The sequence below is a fragment of the Zonotrichia albicollis genome, chromosome Z (assembly GCF_047830755.1).
Source record: "Zonotrichia albicollis isolate bZonAlb1 chromosome Z, bZonAlb1.hap1, whole genome shotgun sequence".
NCBI classification, from domain to species: domain Eukaryota; kingdom Metazoa; phylum Chordata; class Aves; order Passeriformes; family Passerellidae; genus Zonotrichia; species Zonotrichia albicollis.
In genome coordinates, this window is record NC_133860.1 from 49,929,328 (window position 1) to 49,945,770 (window position 16,443).

General features: G+C 34.6%; 1 protein-coding gene across 3 annotated transcripts in view; it reads right to left on the minus strand.

Annotated features, from left to right (window-relative positions):
• Positions 1 to 4,291: 4,291 nt before the first annotated feature.
• The window catches only part of TTC39B (tetratricopeptide repeat domain 39B), a 78,237-nt gene continuing 66,085 nt past the window's right edge, over positions 4,292 to 16,443 (minus strand). For 2 of the 3 annotated variants that reach the window (XM_074532622.1, XM_014267851.3), the window contains 6 exons: positions 16,113 to 16,204; positions 15,703 to 15,823; positions 13,667 to 13,778; positions 10,180 to 10,297; positions 8,931 to 9,047; positions 4,292 to 7,906 (listed from right to left, as the gene is read on the minus strand). In XM_074532622.1, the coding sequence (XP_074388723.1) occupies positions 7,810 to 7,906; positions 8,931 to 9,047; positions 10,180 to 10,297; positions 13,667 to 13,778; positions 15,703 to 15,823; positions 16,113 to 16,204 (657 nt within the window). In that variant the 3' untranslated portion in view covers positions 4,292 to 7,809. The remainder of the gene's footprint in view (positions 7,907 to 8,930; positions 9,048 to 10,179; positions 10,298 to 13,666; positions 13,779 to 15,702; positions 15,824 to 16,112; positions 16,205 to 16,443) is intronic. The other variant, XR_012578039.1, reaches the window with a different exon arrangement.

Sequence of the window (16,443 nt, forward strand, 5' to 3'; positions counted from 1 at the left end):
AACGAAATGGGAGCTCCTGGTTTCTTCACAAGACCTTGCAGGACACTTCCAAGACCTCTTTGGTAACCAAAGCCACATGTGTGCTGTGCAGTGGTACAGTACAGCTGGTCACAGAAGACCAGTTAACAGGATCAGATAGCCAGGTTGCACCAAGCACACTGAAATCCATACGGACACACTGGGTTGATAATGGTGGATTGTTTGGCACATATAGACCAGGAGTTACAATGCAGTCTTTTCTGTGAGATCTAGCAGGGCTACTGACTAGGCTACTACCATGCAATTTGGGTAGCAGTATTGTAGTTGCCAATATTTAGTTGAGACAGTTTAAGTGCTCCTTAAATGTTCCCAAAGAAATAGCTGGGAGACAGAGCCTACAGCTACACTGATCTATTTTCTGACAAGCAATGTTTTTAATAGTAAACAACACAATTGCTATAAATTTTCATCTATTGTCAGAGCCATGCTACAAAAACAACACTGTAACTTAAGAACTTCCAGATGGAAGAGCTATTTCTGAAATTGTGTAACACCCCCACAGGTTCTCCTTGTTGCAAAGTGAGCAGTCTGGGGGGTTTTTTTGGTTGGTTGGGTTTTCTTTTTGGTTTTGTTTGTGGGTTTTTTGATTTTTTGTTTGTTTAGGACACCACCACCTCTGGATTACATTGTCTCCATTTAGTTAGCAAGTTAGTACTCTGCACTACAATTTCTCTTCCTAGACACCTTTCTGTCAATCCTTGTGATAGAAGTCCTCATCATTTCATATTATTTTATTTGGTTCCATAGTTTAAGGTGACATCAATTGTTCATGTGCCACAGAAACTCCTACTTATCCTTCACACATGAATTTCTCTTGCATTTCCTCCCTTTCCTAGTGGCTATCCTCTTTCCCATCAGTGGGGGCAACTGCCACAGCCAGCAAAGACAAGCAGGTATCTCAGCTGCACATTATTCCAGGGAAGCATGGAGCTAGACACTCATGAAAAAGAAAAGATTTTTCTTTGAAGACTCATACCAATTTCAGACAATCTAGCAAAGAGGTGAGACTTCAACTTTGCTGTCCTAAAAAGCAGTAAAAAAATTCAAGGAAAATAAAATTAAAGGAAAGCTCCTTTTTCAGCTGCAGAATTCTCCAGAAGGAAAACAGATGCTGACAAATTCTCACTGGGGTTTCATACACCAGAAACATTGGGCGTGTAACAGTTTCCAAAGTCCATCAAGACAAAATTTCCAGGTGACACATTATAGGATATTCAGCTTGGTGGACCTCATCTCATTTAGCTGCATAGGTAAGATTCCTGAAGTTAAGGAAACTTGCTTGTTTCAGAAACCAGAATTTCATTTTTTGTCCTGCCAATTTCAATCAGTAAAATTTGAATTCAATTCTGCAGTACTGAAACCAGTATCTTTCTTGCAACATGTTCTTTGGGTAATATATCAAATAAACAGAGAAGCTTTAATAAAAATTAACAACAAAAAGGAAAAAGAATAGAAAATATAATATTCATAATGTAAGGCCCACCAATTTACCAAGTAGCACTGAAAACCAGAAGTGTTTAGACAAGAAAATATGTAACTTGATTTTAAACAGATTGCTTGACTTCAAACTCCCAAAAGTTATCAAAGGAGAGAGAGATCTCCTAGGGAGAAAGACATGAGGGGGTGGTTGATGAACAACTCAGCATGAACTGTAGCCCAGAAACCAAACCAACCCTGGCTGCATCAAAAAAAGCTGCCTGGCCTGTAGGGCAAGGGAGGGGATTCAGGACCCGCAGTGACAGAACAAGGAGGAATGAGTACTAATCGAAGGAGTGGAAATTTAGGTTAGAGATTAGGAAGAAATTCTTTACTGTGATGGCAGTGAGGCACTGGAACAGGCTGCCCAGAGAAGCTGTGGATGCCCATCCCTGGTAGCGCTGAAGGCCTGGATGGACACAGCCTTGAGCAGCCTGGTTTAGGGTGAGGTGCCCCTGCCCATGGCAGGCAGTGGGGTTGGACCAGATGATCTTTAAGGTCCTTTTCAATACGTAACATTCTATAAGTAACTTTTCACATGGAGCACATATCCAACATCTTAAGTTAGCTTATCCGGATCTTCCACAGATTTCCTTAAAAACTGACTTGTTCAGTAAGAACTGTTATTACTCAACAGCATACAGTATTTTGGGTTGCAGGTTTCATTTTTCAGGCAAGGCTTATTTTTTTTCTGCCTAAACTATTAAAATCTTAGCTTGTAGAAAAAGTCTGTAATTTGATATTCATTAGATGTATTCTCATAGGCCTCCAGAGTATACTGCATTTAAAGTAACATCCTGATATTATTGTTCATCTTCTATGGCCACTCAGAACTTTCCATAACACATTTCACTTTCATCTTTTTCCTTTTCTTCCAACTCACAAAAGTCGGATTTAAAGCATCTCCCACTCCAAAAATTAATTATGAAGCAGGCACAATGATTACAGTATTGTTACTATTATTGCTTGCAATAAATGAAGTAAGTTGCTTCCACAGCATATGAACAGTCTAATGAAATTACTGTAAAGTACAGGAGGAGTACTTTCCTTTTGGGTCGTGAAAAGCAACCTATCTTGAATTTTATGCATATTATAGAAAAAAAAAGTCTAAACTTTCTTCAAAGTGCAAAACCAATTAATAGTAGGTGAAAGAACATCTGACATTTTTTCATTGTCAAAAGTTTTCAATGTTACTATGTAAAACTAATACAGATGGATTTGAAGCGACTTTACTGGTATAACTAGAATTTGCAGATTAGAGCCATGCACCTTTTTTAAGTAAAGCTTGAGCACGCATATTCTACACCATATGAAATTTTAACTACAGCTAGATTTCTCTGTAGAATACTGCTTATGGAAGTTCATCAATGCATGCAATACAGAACTTCTCTTAAGAAAGAGAAACAATCTCATCAAGGTGGGTGGGGTATTACAAATGAAAGTTTTATATCTGTACTGAGCATATGTAGGCAATGTGTTTTGCCTAGATATAAGTTCCATGATCTTGAGCAAATCTGTAATGAAAATAAAATCATACTTAAATTCATACTGCCCTTTTTTCTACAACCAAGTTTAATTCTGAAGATCACCTAATGCTCTGGAACAAGTTAAGCCTAACATAAGCTATATAAATAGCATTAACATAATTTTACACATCCTTCCACCCTGACTGCAAATACTGATGTAACATGTCATTTAAGCATATCAGTAAAATTATCCTTATATACTCTTATATCCACTGTATAGTCAGAATATTGAGTTTTGAGGTCCACATTTACATGCTCAAGCAGGTAAAACCATTAACCTCTCAGGCAGGATTTTAGTAATACCTTAACTTTTCCCAGTCACATGACGTGAACACTAAGTATTTTCCATGCTTCAATGGCACAGATATTGAATCTCAACCACTGCAATTTTCATGGAACAGAAGACAGAAACATCTCCTACTGCTTATGTGTTTGAAGAAGTTGTCTCTTTAGATAAGTGACTAAATCTAGGAAGGTGCTCCTACCTGGGATTACAGCTGACATGTGCTTCTCTACACATTGGAAGTACATGCTTACACTACTACAAAAAGGAAAGTATTTAATCTTGCAATCACTAAGCATTAAATTTGTTATGCTAACCATGAATGCTTGACTTTTTTTCCCAGAAGGTACTCTTCTACAAATTGCAAAGTTAAGAGCCACACTGTTTCTTCATGAAGCTGTCCTATAGCATTTATTACCAGATTACAGGGAAAAATACAAATCAAAACCCAGAACACAATTTTAAAAAAATCCCAAAACACGAGTAGCACCACAAAACCTTCCCAAAAAACCGAAAAACCCTGCAGCTTATTTTGTATTTGCTATCTACATTCAAAAGACCCTTTGTTCACTCAACAGACCTTGACAAGAGGTCAGAAGCTATCCTTGACAGCTTTATACAACCACTCAATCTGGACTGGTTGTATAAGAACTCTATGCTTAAGGTAGCATTTATAAATTAGAGATCAGGCCTTATGATGATAATGCTTTGGTAAATCTCATCTAGAGGTTCCTGACATACAACTAAAATACAGTGCCAAAATCAGCACTTGGTAGCACAAGCATATGTGATTTATTCCTCTGAAGAGTAAATCCAGTGCACAATAATGAACATTTCTACATGCTCTTTAAACCAGAAGATACTTCATTCTTCATTTTCTGTTTTTCTTCCCTCATTGTTTACTCATCAAGTACCAGATAAGAACATGTGGAAACCTCAGTAGATTACAAGCAAAGAGACTGCAGCACCAGGGGAAATATAAACATTCTTTGTTGCAGTAGGCAGTGTAAGAATATACAGAAACAAAAAACATGAAACATTAGGATTAGTAATAAAATAACCGCAAAGTCTAAGTGGAATTTGCCACAAGAAATTACTTGTTTTACACATTACATTGCAAGGTGTTTAAGAAACGCAAAAAGATCTGATTGTTATACATCTCTATGGCCATAAAGTGCTACATACAGCTGCTACCCCAAGTGTATTAGAACAGATATATAACAATCTTGCACCAGCTTTCTTTTAACATATATTTGCTTTCAAGTTTTTTTAAAAACAGAAATTCATTCTTTATTCTGATGAATAAAGACTTACAAACTGTAGTACAATGATGTTTCAACAGATTAATATTTGATTGATATGCACAGACATGAAGGTTTTTGTAATAGTTTCAAAGTAGGCAATTCTTAATCAAAGTTAAGCTTTGTCCTATAAGCAAGCCAATTTATTATTGCTTACCTTAAAAAAAAATCTATTACCGGAAAGAACTATAAACAATCTTTTGTCATAATGTAACTGTAAGCACAGCCTTTCTTGCTTAAACTAAAAAGTTAAATTTGCTCTTGTATATATTATAATTCCTACTATTATCAAGAGAGGCTATAGCATCATAGGTAAATGATCAGCTTTGCTTAGTTAAGTCTCAGCACAATAGTCAAAATTCCCGTGGAGGACAAGCGTGTGCGGTGAATATTACAAACAGCAGTTAAGACTAAATCAGAGCTGTATTTAAGGCCCAGTACAGAATATAGCAGATTAAAAAAAAAATCAAAAAAGCCACAGACCCTTTGTATGAACTCTTATACAGGAATCATTTAACTTGGGCATAATGTCCTAAATAATACTGCATCACAGATGCATTGTGTCATGGAGAAATGCACTTTTCTGCAGCATTTGGAAAACTAAGCATCTCTTGCAGCTCTGTGGAGACCCACCTTAACTGAAGGGTAACAAATCACTCTCACACATTTGTATGTCCACTGTTAACTTGGAAAAAAGCCGTTCAGAATAAAGCTTAAAGTAACAAATCTTATCAGTCAATCTTTCTAGCCAAGTCTGGAACAGCAGCACAGAAAGGAGGCAAGCTCTAAATAGCACTTCATATTGGGTGCTCAAAACACTACAGAGGGTACTGGAAATTTTTGTGGATAAGCGTGTCTCTTCAGTCAGTAACATCACCCATGGAAAAAGTACACTGCTTCTTGAAGCTTAGTTCTAAACTTTGAAAAAATCAGTTTCTAAGGGAGATCACTGTTCATTTTTTGTTAGTTTTGATTTCTATCTCAAATCACTCCTAAAATATTAGCTGTAAGACACTCCCCACAAAAACAAGAGATCAGAGACTACATCATGCTCCGCCCTGAGAGTCTGTAGTCCCAGTTACAACTCTCCTGAAACGAAGTACTGTTTGCAACACAAATTACAGAAGTTTTACTGGTAATTGTTCCCACCACCTTCTACAGAAAAATAAACCCAATCCAATAATCAGATTAAACTAAAATAATCCTAAACTGAACATATAATGCCCACAGATGCATCAAAAGTATTTTCTGAAAACACATGAGTTTATGCTCACTACAATCATATATATATAAATGGGTAAATCTTTAGAGAAGTCATTTGACAGCTAATCTCTGTTTTGAGGTTTAGCTACAGTCAACTGAATATATTTGAAAATAAACATGCATACTTTATTAGTAATTCAGTGTCTTGGGTATTTAAGCTTCAAATTCACATGTGTATAATTTTACATAACTTAAGTTACACATTTACAATAGGCACAAATTCCAACCAACAAAGAAATACTTTGGATCAGGTTTCCATTTTGAAAGACTCATTATGTTTATTTAGCTAATATTTTTAAACTTACTTCTCCTGTAAATATACCACTCTATTACAGAATTATAAGCAATTAAATGACCCCATTATTTATAAGTCATAGAAGAAAGCTGTGTTCTCAGTAACCTGAGAAGAACTTCTATAAATCATATTGAATGTTTAATTAGAAACTTCAGTTACTCATTTACTGAGGACACATTCTTCACCTATTTCTTTCGTCCTGATTTTGTTTAGGTGGTAGTTAAGGGCAGCGAATCACATACAAGAGCACAGGTACTATGAATTTACTGTGCAGAAGTAAACATACCAAACATGGATTAAATATGGAAATAGCAAGTTTTGCAATAGCTAGTGAAAGAAGAGTTATTTGGTGTATACTTAAATAAAAAAGATATATATTTTTATTTTTAAGAACAGACAGCTAGAATCTGTGTATCTAAATGAATGGGAAATTCAATTTCATACTGCTGTTTGCATAGAAGCATGAAAGGAAAAATGCACTTATAAGTATCTCAATTTTACTGCACATTTTTGGTAGAAATTAGGCTAGAATACGCACATTTTCTCAACAGCAAGATTAAAAGTGGATTCACTTCCTGATGCACAATCAACTTCTGTTAGTATGAATTCTAACTTGTTATTAGGAAAATACATAAATCCACCAATATTTTATTTACTTTGGTTGGGATCCAAGAACAGAGAACACCAACTAGGGTGCTAGTCTACAAATACTATACGATTGCTTTAAAAATGGAAAGAACAATCCTTTCTCCAGATCCATGACAGGGAAGATGGGAAACAATCAGTTTCAGTTATGTCAAGAACTATTTGGGGTAGACATCAGGCAAAATTTCCCAGTCTTTTCTCACTGGGAAAGACATCCTGTGTAAGTTTCAAAATGACTGTTCTCAGTGCTTCTTTTTTTTTGTTAAACAGGTGAAATAAATCTGTCAGGATCAACTTAAGACTACTTGAGAACAAGGACATAACGTCCTTTATAGCTCTGCTTTTCTACAAGTGAAAAATATCTCGTAATATGTGTTTCTTTTGAATGAAACAGACCTGCAAAGACATTATAACTGTAGCCCTGCTTAGGCTTCATCTGACAGAGTAAAAATATTGCACTTCACACAGTTTAATTTTGTTCCCAAAATAAAATTAAGTCAAAAATTACTAATTCTTTCCTCTGGAACAAAAATTTCAGAACACAGTATGCAAAAAAATGTTGTAAATGGGTAAGGTTATTTGCAGACATTGCATTTTTGTTCCAGAGGAGAAAAAAGTCTCAAGTGCACTGCAGAAAATAAAACTTTCAAAAAATGCAGAAATTATCACCAGTTTCACTGCATAACCCGCATCTGTTCTTATATAAAAAAAATAAAGTATTTTCATTAAGCTTTATTGCACCATCACCTTTTTTTTAAAAATATCCCCCTTTCATTCAAGTCAAATATTAAATTATTTTTATCAACAAAATATAAGGTCTTCTTTAACAGCATGTAGATACAGTATAGGCGCCATACAGAAAAGTCTAAAAGAATGACATCAAATCAGAAGTGACAGAAAACAATCATTATGTTCTTCTCTATGATTAAAAAAAGATTGTGTAGGCTATCTATTGTATGCATGAAAAGCATCCCTTCTCATTCAAGGTGTTGAAGCAGGCGACACCTTCAAGCTGTCAAGTGCTGCATGAATTCTGAAGTGCAACCTGGACTCCATAGAGTATTCCTTGTAGTTGTTTCTGCAAAACAGACAACTTATTTTAAGAAAAAGATGTTTGGATTGAATTGTTTATACTTCCTATGTTTGTAAGTTAACAATCTTTATTCCTTCAAGAGGAAACGGAGACTGACACACAGATGAGTTAGGAGACATTTAAAACTACATCCACAAATTGAGTGAAGAAAACATAGACCAATACTAAAATTAAATGTCCTCATAAACTGAATCCATGTCTTAGCATCTCTTTCACTTATTTTGATCCTTTTAACAGCCCTCCCAAATACTAAAATTTGCTGTGAAAAGACAAGCCAAAGCCTTTTCTAACTACAGAAAAGTGTATTAGCAGAAACTGTAGGCTTCGACTCAGAACACAATTAAGCCAGAGTAATAAACATCATATGTACAGAAATCATACTCTGTAAATCCCATCCCCCCAAAACAAACAAATAAGCAAAAAAAAAAAACCCATGAGGGGACACTATTACAAGACTGGGCTACTTCTCTGTTGACACAAGGGACATTCTATCTTATACTACAGTCTACAGATAATGCAAATATGCTGCTCTACAGTACTTAATTAAACTCTCAACTGGTCTTCTGCAACACCATGTGAAAGGAAAAAGGGCTGCGATCAGACAGGTGTAGTGGCCTTTGACCTCTCTTATGAACACCTTTAGTGGAACACATTTAATTCCCACAGCTGCCCTCTGGGACAGAATGGTACATAGCCCTTCCCTGGACTCTCCAGCTTCATCCCATGCATGCAGTGGACCCTCAGCATCTCTGAAGCCCATACGAGAAGTAAACATTTTCCCTTCATACTGTGTCTTATTTGAATCTGTCTACTCCACTGTGTATGAATTTTACAGTTTCATGAAACTGCAAAATTCAACAATATTGGACAAGTCCTGCAAATCAAGAACAGAGATTTATAATTACTTGGATTTTGCAAGGAAGCTGTCAGGAACAAAAATCAAGTGTCCTCAATGCTGCAAATACACAGTTATTCTTAATTTACAAGGTGATTAAAAAAATCCACTTACTTTGCAGTTTCTATGTATCTTATTGCTTTTGCTGTCTCATCCTGCTGTTTGTACAGAAGACCCAATTCATACAGCGTGAATGGCACCAAGTAGCTATCATATTTTATTTGTTTCTCACTAGAAAACCAGAAAAATACAAAAATGGTTACTTACAACCCTGTTTTAAGTGACCAATTAACTTTAAAAGCAATCACTGCCTGTAACAGCACATAGCCAGAAAACACATTCTGAACCCTTTTTTAATGGTTAATCCTGTATACATTGATAAACAGTCTTGAAGCATCATAGCGCCCTAAACATGTAGAAAATAAAGTTAAACAAAATGTAGGTACTCCATGCACCAGAAAACTTTTACCCTCACCTATGCAAAACATACGCTTTATGAAGAATTGCTGTCTTTAGTTTTTTTTTTAAATACCTCAGCTACAAAAGCCTGCCCATTGCCAGCTCCCTTTGGAAAAAGATGTTTAAGAAATAGTGTTCCTTTAACTTGCAATCATCCAAACCCCTCTGCCCTGTAACTTGCAATGTGCTTGACTAAACTCATATAGGACCTTAGAAATGGTAAGAGAAAACAAGATGGCAAGAGAACTAAAACACATTAACAATAACTCAACAACAAATTCTTAATAAAAAATTCCATTATTAATTTATCTAAATAATTTGTTAGAAATGTTGCACATGTAAATATGCTTCTTCAGCCCAAATACCTAAAAACTTACAAGACATTTTCAACTACAAGCAGTACTGGACTCATGTTTTATATAGAAAAGCTATCACGACTGTTACGGAGCTGACACCTGAAAATCCACAGCACAGGAGCAACCAGTCTTCAACTGAAACATGTAACAACAACTTCTCATCTGCATGGGGAAGCATTAATTACTGAACTGAAGCACTAACTACTAAATATTGAATTAAAAAATTAAGCCAAACAAACAGTAAACCTATCTGTATTGTCATTACTTACAGGTAGCTCTGCAAATACAAATCCAAATGTCTTTGGATACGACCTGACAGTTTGATTTATTTAGCCCTAAACACCACATATACAAAGCTACAGTAAGCGTTAAATTGCTACAGAAAAATACATGCAAAGTTTTCTGGTTTTCTAACTACTTGCAGAGGTATTTTAATTTCAGATCCTTAACATGACGTTAATTTAGTCAAAATTCTAACATGACAGCTGCAACAGGAGTATCAGAAATGTCACCAAAAACTAGAAAATCTATTTCTGTTATTTTTTTACCTTTGAATTACTTTACTGAAACATAATTCAGCTTGCATGAGTCTTCCCAAGTGTTTCAGACAGAGGCCTTTCAGCAGCTGCAACATGCACACATCATCCACATAGTATTCATTATGATCTAACAGTGAAAGTGAGATATGTCAAACAATTTGAAGACATCATGAAAAGGAAAATTAGATTTTCAATAGGGAATATGTATTCAGATGCAGGATGTTGCTTCTTATGTCCTATACCTCAAAGTGTATATATCCTTCAGACATGGTTTAAAATACTCCTTACTAAAGAAGATACACCCATGACACCTCTATCTTTCTCTTAAAAGACAGGCAAAGAAGAAATAAGAAAAACTGAAACATCCAACAAATGGGCATAAACTTCATTAACTGAAGATTAAACAGTCAATAATTAAATGTATTACATTATATAAATAGTCATTAATTAAAGATTTCTTACTTGCCTTACTTAAAGACTTCTTACTTCTTTATAGCTAAAACTACAGTGAGACAGGAACCATCATATTATCTTAACAGCTCCCCCTGCAACAGAGCACTGGCAGACCTCCAGTAGCATCAGTAGCATAAAAAACTCTGTAAAACCACGCCATGACTCTCTTATAGAATTCTTCAAAAGCATCATTTTGAGGTACAAATTCAAGAAACAATGTTTGCTAGTATTTTTATCATCTCTAATGTTCAAGAAGCCTCAGAAGTAGTGTATAATATTTGAAAAATATTTGAAAATAAGTAATAGTGTATAATATTTGAAAAACTTAATTGAAAGTCTTATGTTCAATAGAGCTAAAAATACCAGATGAAAGAGGGTGTTTGAAACAATTCAAAATTTACTTAACAAGTGTGATCCTTTTTAGTTCCCTTAGTTTGTAGCATTTGCTGGGTACATGGAAGGAAAAGAAATGAAAGAAAACACATATGGATAGACAGATGGCACCACATACATTAACAATTCAGGAAGCAAAACACTCTCCCTTCAGATCATGTTGTTTACAACTAATTACCAGCTCTCTGAGGTCATGTTATTTTTTTTCCTTAATAGTCTGCCAAAGAAATCCTACATAAACAGTTCTGAAACATGCAAGACTAATGCATTTTAGGACTCCGAAAAGTGCTTTGCCATCATGTTCAGCCTTATTTCTGTCTGTGTTTAAACCCAGAAAGTCTTGATAGATTGTAACTGACAGACTGCGCTTTTAGGGACAGCAGAAGCGCAGCACAGGAGTACTTTGCATTCTCTCTAGCCTGTTTTGCTAGGCTAAGGTGTTGGACTCTGTGACTGTCTCCTGAAGGACTCATTCATTGAAATAACTGGGGGCATGCACTGATGTCAGCAAGAGCTCACCAGTCTTTAACAACTTCAACTAGTACTCTAATTTCCCAAAAGAATAGAAGCTAAAACATTAACACTAAATGCACAAATAACAAATGCACAGGCCAATTTAACACAGATAACCTTGCAATAAATGTGGGAGAACCATCTTTGCAGCTGCAGTGGTCTACAACAAAGGATGTATCAATACCAGGATAAAAAAAACAAGCAAAAAATTATTTTTTCTTGAAGCTAAATAATCTGGTTTTATATACTGCATATGAAAAAAAAAAATTAAGATTCCCAGAAATCCTGGGGAAAAAAAAACAAAAACACCATCTCTAATGTCCTCCATTTGTTCCTTCTACCATCTCTATTTTCAGCTCTATACAACATAAAATTACTTTCAGTCCTTGAGAGATCCCATGCTGTGCCTGTTCATGTGAAACAAATGAAATAAAAACAGTTCTATGAAGTCTCAATCCCAAAATGACCTTTGTGTATAATCACCACCCTTCTTTCACAGCACCTTAGCAATCCTTTGATATTACTACCACTAAAAACGGTCTATTAAAATTTTATTGTAACCTTGTCAGCAGCCTTAATCTTTTTTTTTTTTTTTGGAATACAGTAGCAACTCTTTATTTTCACTGAATCCGTATCTTTAAAAGCAGATCAAAATCACATCTATGAAATCCAGAATAAAATAAATCTGACTGAAGTTATTACTAAAAAAAGAACCCAGAAAGTATATACACTTCCAGACTATATCCTATTTGCAAACAGTGAATTTCCATAAGAAAACCACAGTGATTTTATCTCCATTGCTTTAATTTTGGTACCTTGTACATCTTTCCTCAGAGATTCAATAGGAAAATCTACTTCACTGTTACAATAGATGAGCACTTCTAGTACAAATCACAGCACAATACAGCACTGGATTTCCAACAGGTTCTGTCAGAACTCTCCATGTGGAACTCATGGGAATTACTTTATTTGCAAGTATCTTGCATGTCACTACACTTTTGTTTTAATCTTACAAGAAAAAAGGAAAACACTTGAGATTTTAAAGGCACACTTGATCCTGCAGAAAAGTGAAGGGCAACACAGAAAATAAAGAAACCCCATTCAAACATGGCCATACAGGTTACTCTCATTTGGTTTATTATATCATCCAGATTTGACCATTATAAATTTCTTGCATGTCCCTGTATAATTTCTTATGCATCGTCTCAATTTACACTATAAATCATACTTAGGTATATATTGCATTTCTGAATTGCTGTTTTAACCACTAAAATTGTTCATAAGTGTGACTTACAGTTTAGTGTTCATAACCACTAAACCATACAACCACTAAACTGCTAAATTGTTCATAAGTGTGAGTAGAATCTGCGTTCAAGAAAAATTGTTTTAATGAATTATCATTTAAAAAGATTCACATGAAAAATGACATTTATTCTAGAAAAACTCAAAAGAGAATTCTCCCCAAAAATTCACATGACAGGTAAAAGAACTATGCTGATAAAATCTGACAAAAATCAAGTACTTGTGCAGTAAACCAGTTGTAATAAATGAATTTAAATTCTTTCAGGAGTAAATTACGGGCTGATTCTCTAAACATTACTCCAAGACGTAAAACCATGGTCAAAGTTTATTCATTAAGTATGTTTAATTTTACAACTAGCAAATGTGTTTTATTTTGCCAGAAAGCAAAACAAAAAAACCGACTCATTCATGCATAGCACTTCATCAAATATTTTATACTTTGTCATATTCTCTGCAGCATGTGTCCTATGTAATAAAGTATGATATGAATTGGTTTAGAAAATATATTTTTCAGACATTTAAGATATTAGCAGATTATGGTCCAAGAACACTCTCAAAGACAAGAAAAAACTAAGCTAGACCAGTCATGTTCTGTAACCAATAACCTCATGTCCCTGAGTTTTCTGTATTCTTCTGCAGCATCAATCACACTGCATAAAGAACGCATTGAAGAACCATGCCTAAATTTCGTGAGGCTCCAAAACTTCCATACTTTCACTTAATTAGAACATTGTCAAAGCCAACACTTACTTCACAGAATATAAGAAGACAAAAGCATAGAAAAATGTCACCATTTCTTATAAGATTATTAATTCCACCTTAATTGATCACTTACTAGTTTCATTTTGTAGAGCCGCTTCTTCTTTTTCAATTGTTACCAGTAAGTTTTCGGTAAGGTCTGCTCTTTTGCCCACAATTGCAAATCCATTCCAGACATACATCATTTCCTGATTAAAAAAAAAAAAAAAATCAACAAAACCAACCAACCAACACAAAAAGGTGAGAACAACCCATGGAATTGCATAAATATTTAACTAAAGAGTGCCTCTGAAAAGGCTGTTGTGGAACATTTTTGAGTATATAAAATACTACCAAAGCTTGTTTTGGTACAACACATCTATGAATAGGAAAGGAAAAATTACATTGAATGTGTGTGTGTTGACAAAGTTAATTTGTGTTTCTAAGAGTTGAATGTTTTGATGCCTTTTTAACGGATTCTACTATCATGTATTTTCACAGATCTTCAGAAATTAAACTGAACAGATTTTATCAGGACAGTTTACCATCACCCACATAACATGACAGCAAAACCGGATGCTTTAGATTAAACTTGTGGTCCCTGCCACCTAAAATAAAGGAGGAGCTAAAAGTAGTGCTTTCTAAAGGATGATAGGTAAATTTGGAATTTGCATTTGAGTGTGTTCTTGTATATACAGCATACTTATGTAAGCATGCACCCAAAACCACACTCTAAATGCTCTAATCGATAGACAATTACCCTCCATTCAGGGCAAAACCGGAGGTAGATAAAACTTTCTGGATAAAAATGCGATTCCAGTAGGCACATCCAACATATGATTTTACTATAATTTCTACAAAATTTTGTTGGAAAAAAATCAAGGCAAATCCTGGAAACATATCTTCCCAGACGGCTCATTACAGCAGTAAGCAATAAGCTTGATTTGATACATTATTACATTGTAAAACTTGAGGAGAATAAGGGTTAATGCTCACCAACAAGGAGCTTTGCCAAGATCTTTACTCAGTCATTACAAACTAGAGTATCATTTGTTCTACCATAATTGAAATTACACCTCTAAAATATGATGCCTAATGTCATTCTGAAGCTGATACAATACATTGGTGAAATATTTCCACTTGCATTTGTAGTGTAAATATGTACATTTTCAGACAGAGAAAAAATCTGGTTGTATCAAAGTCTGAAACAATGTTAATAACATCATCAACTACATCATGCTAGATTATTTCAATTCTGTAGTCCTGTCTAACTTATACTTACTGAAATAAACCATACATTATGTTTGGTTATGCTTAGTCCATGATGAAAATATTCCTAAATTAAAACAGAATGCTGAATTTGACAGCAAGACCAAATATATATATTCACAACTTACAAGCACTCTGCTGTACAAGCCCAAGACAAATTTTATTTAATCCTCTATATGCAATTTAATACAGAATGAATTTTAGAACCAGAGGATTACTTTTATTTAGACTCCTCCATCTATATCAATGAGCATTAACATAAGAAATTTCTTCTTGAATTAGGTTTTTCACGCACAGTTGTTGGTAAATTATGCACATATAAAGATTTTAGCATACACATATGAGAAGTATCAGTGCTGTGCACACAGAAACAGACTGTGCAATACTAATGACTCTGATGTTAAAATACAGGAAATTAGATTAGCATTCATAAAGTTACTTTAGCTTCTGCTTGTTTTAATCAGACTCAATACAAGGGGAATAAAAAAACACCAAAAAAAAACCAACCACCACACTTCATTTTCATAAGAAAAACAGAAAGTACCAAAGTACTCTTTAACTTCCTAATGAGTCTAGAAGACAAGGACTAAAATCCTACCAACCTAAAGAACATTAATGCAGTTTTCTGTATGCTGAGCTTTTCACATGAAAAATATGGCACTTGTTTTATACTGCTGCTTAGTTGGTAGTATGATCCAGTCTCTAATACTTTTCACCAAAATCACATTGCATTAATGCAGTACTTCTTTAAAAAACTTAAAATGCAGACATATAATACCTGACAATATTATTCATTCCCTGTATAATGAACTATTCTGATTTCTTTTCTCTTTGAAAAGGATAAAACAAAGCAAGAACAAATACCAAGGCAGGTAATATCAGCTTCACTGGTTGAGGACATGCATAGCGTCGAGCTTTCCTAACTGCAAACTTCTCAGTCGGGATAGATTTTCCTGCAATTCTCTGTTTTAGACCATCCACTTGTCTACAAGAAGGGAAAATGGAAAAAGAAAAGTTTTTTGTTGGTATTTTTTTTCATCTGATTTTAGTTAGAAAGACTTACTGTTATCCTCTGAAATTTAACATCTTAAAATTTTTTTACACCATGGAGACCAGAGCTACAGGATTTATCTTTGCTGATAAAAGCAATTCTAATGCTAAAGGTAAAGAGAAAAAAAATGGAAAGTTTATGGTTATAAGCAAGAAGTAAAACACACAAGATAAAGACATGGAAGGACAAAGAGTACACATTCAGCTGCTTTATAAAAGTTTACCTGAATAAAGACACTATGTCCTCACCAGTCCTCTTCACATCATCCTCTGGAAGCATACACAGAATTGCTGCCTTCTGGAATACATATATTGCCTGTTTCAAAAAGAAACAGCAACAGATTACCACATCTGATTTTCTGTGTTTAATCAATACATTAAAGACTCAAATCTCTCACCCAATTGCTGCAGCAAAGTATTCCCATAATTCTCAGGGAGACATAACTATAAAAGTTTAGTATTCCCTTTGTCACAGAATTTATGCTGTAAGTTTATTTTTAATGTATTTATATTTTTATATCAGTCAGAAAGTTAAACGTATCCCCTGCAAAAACC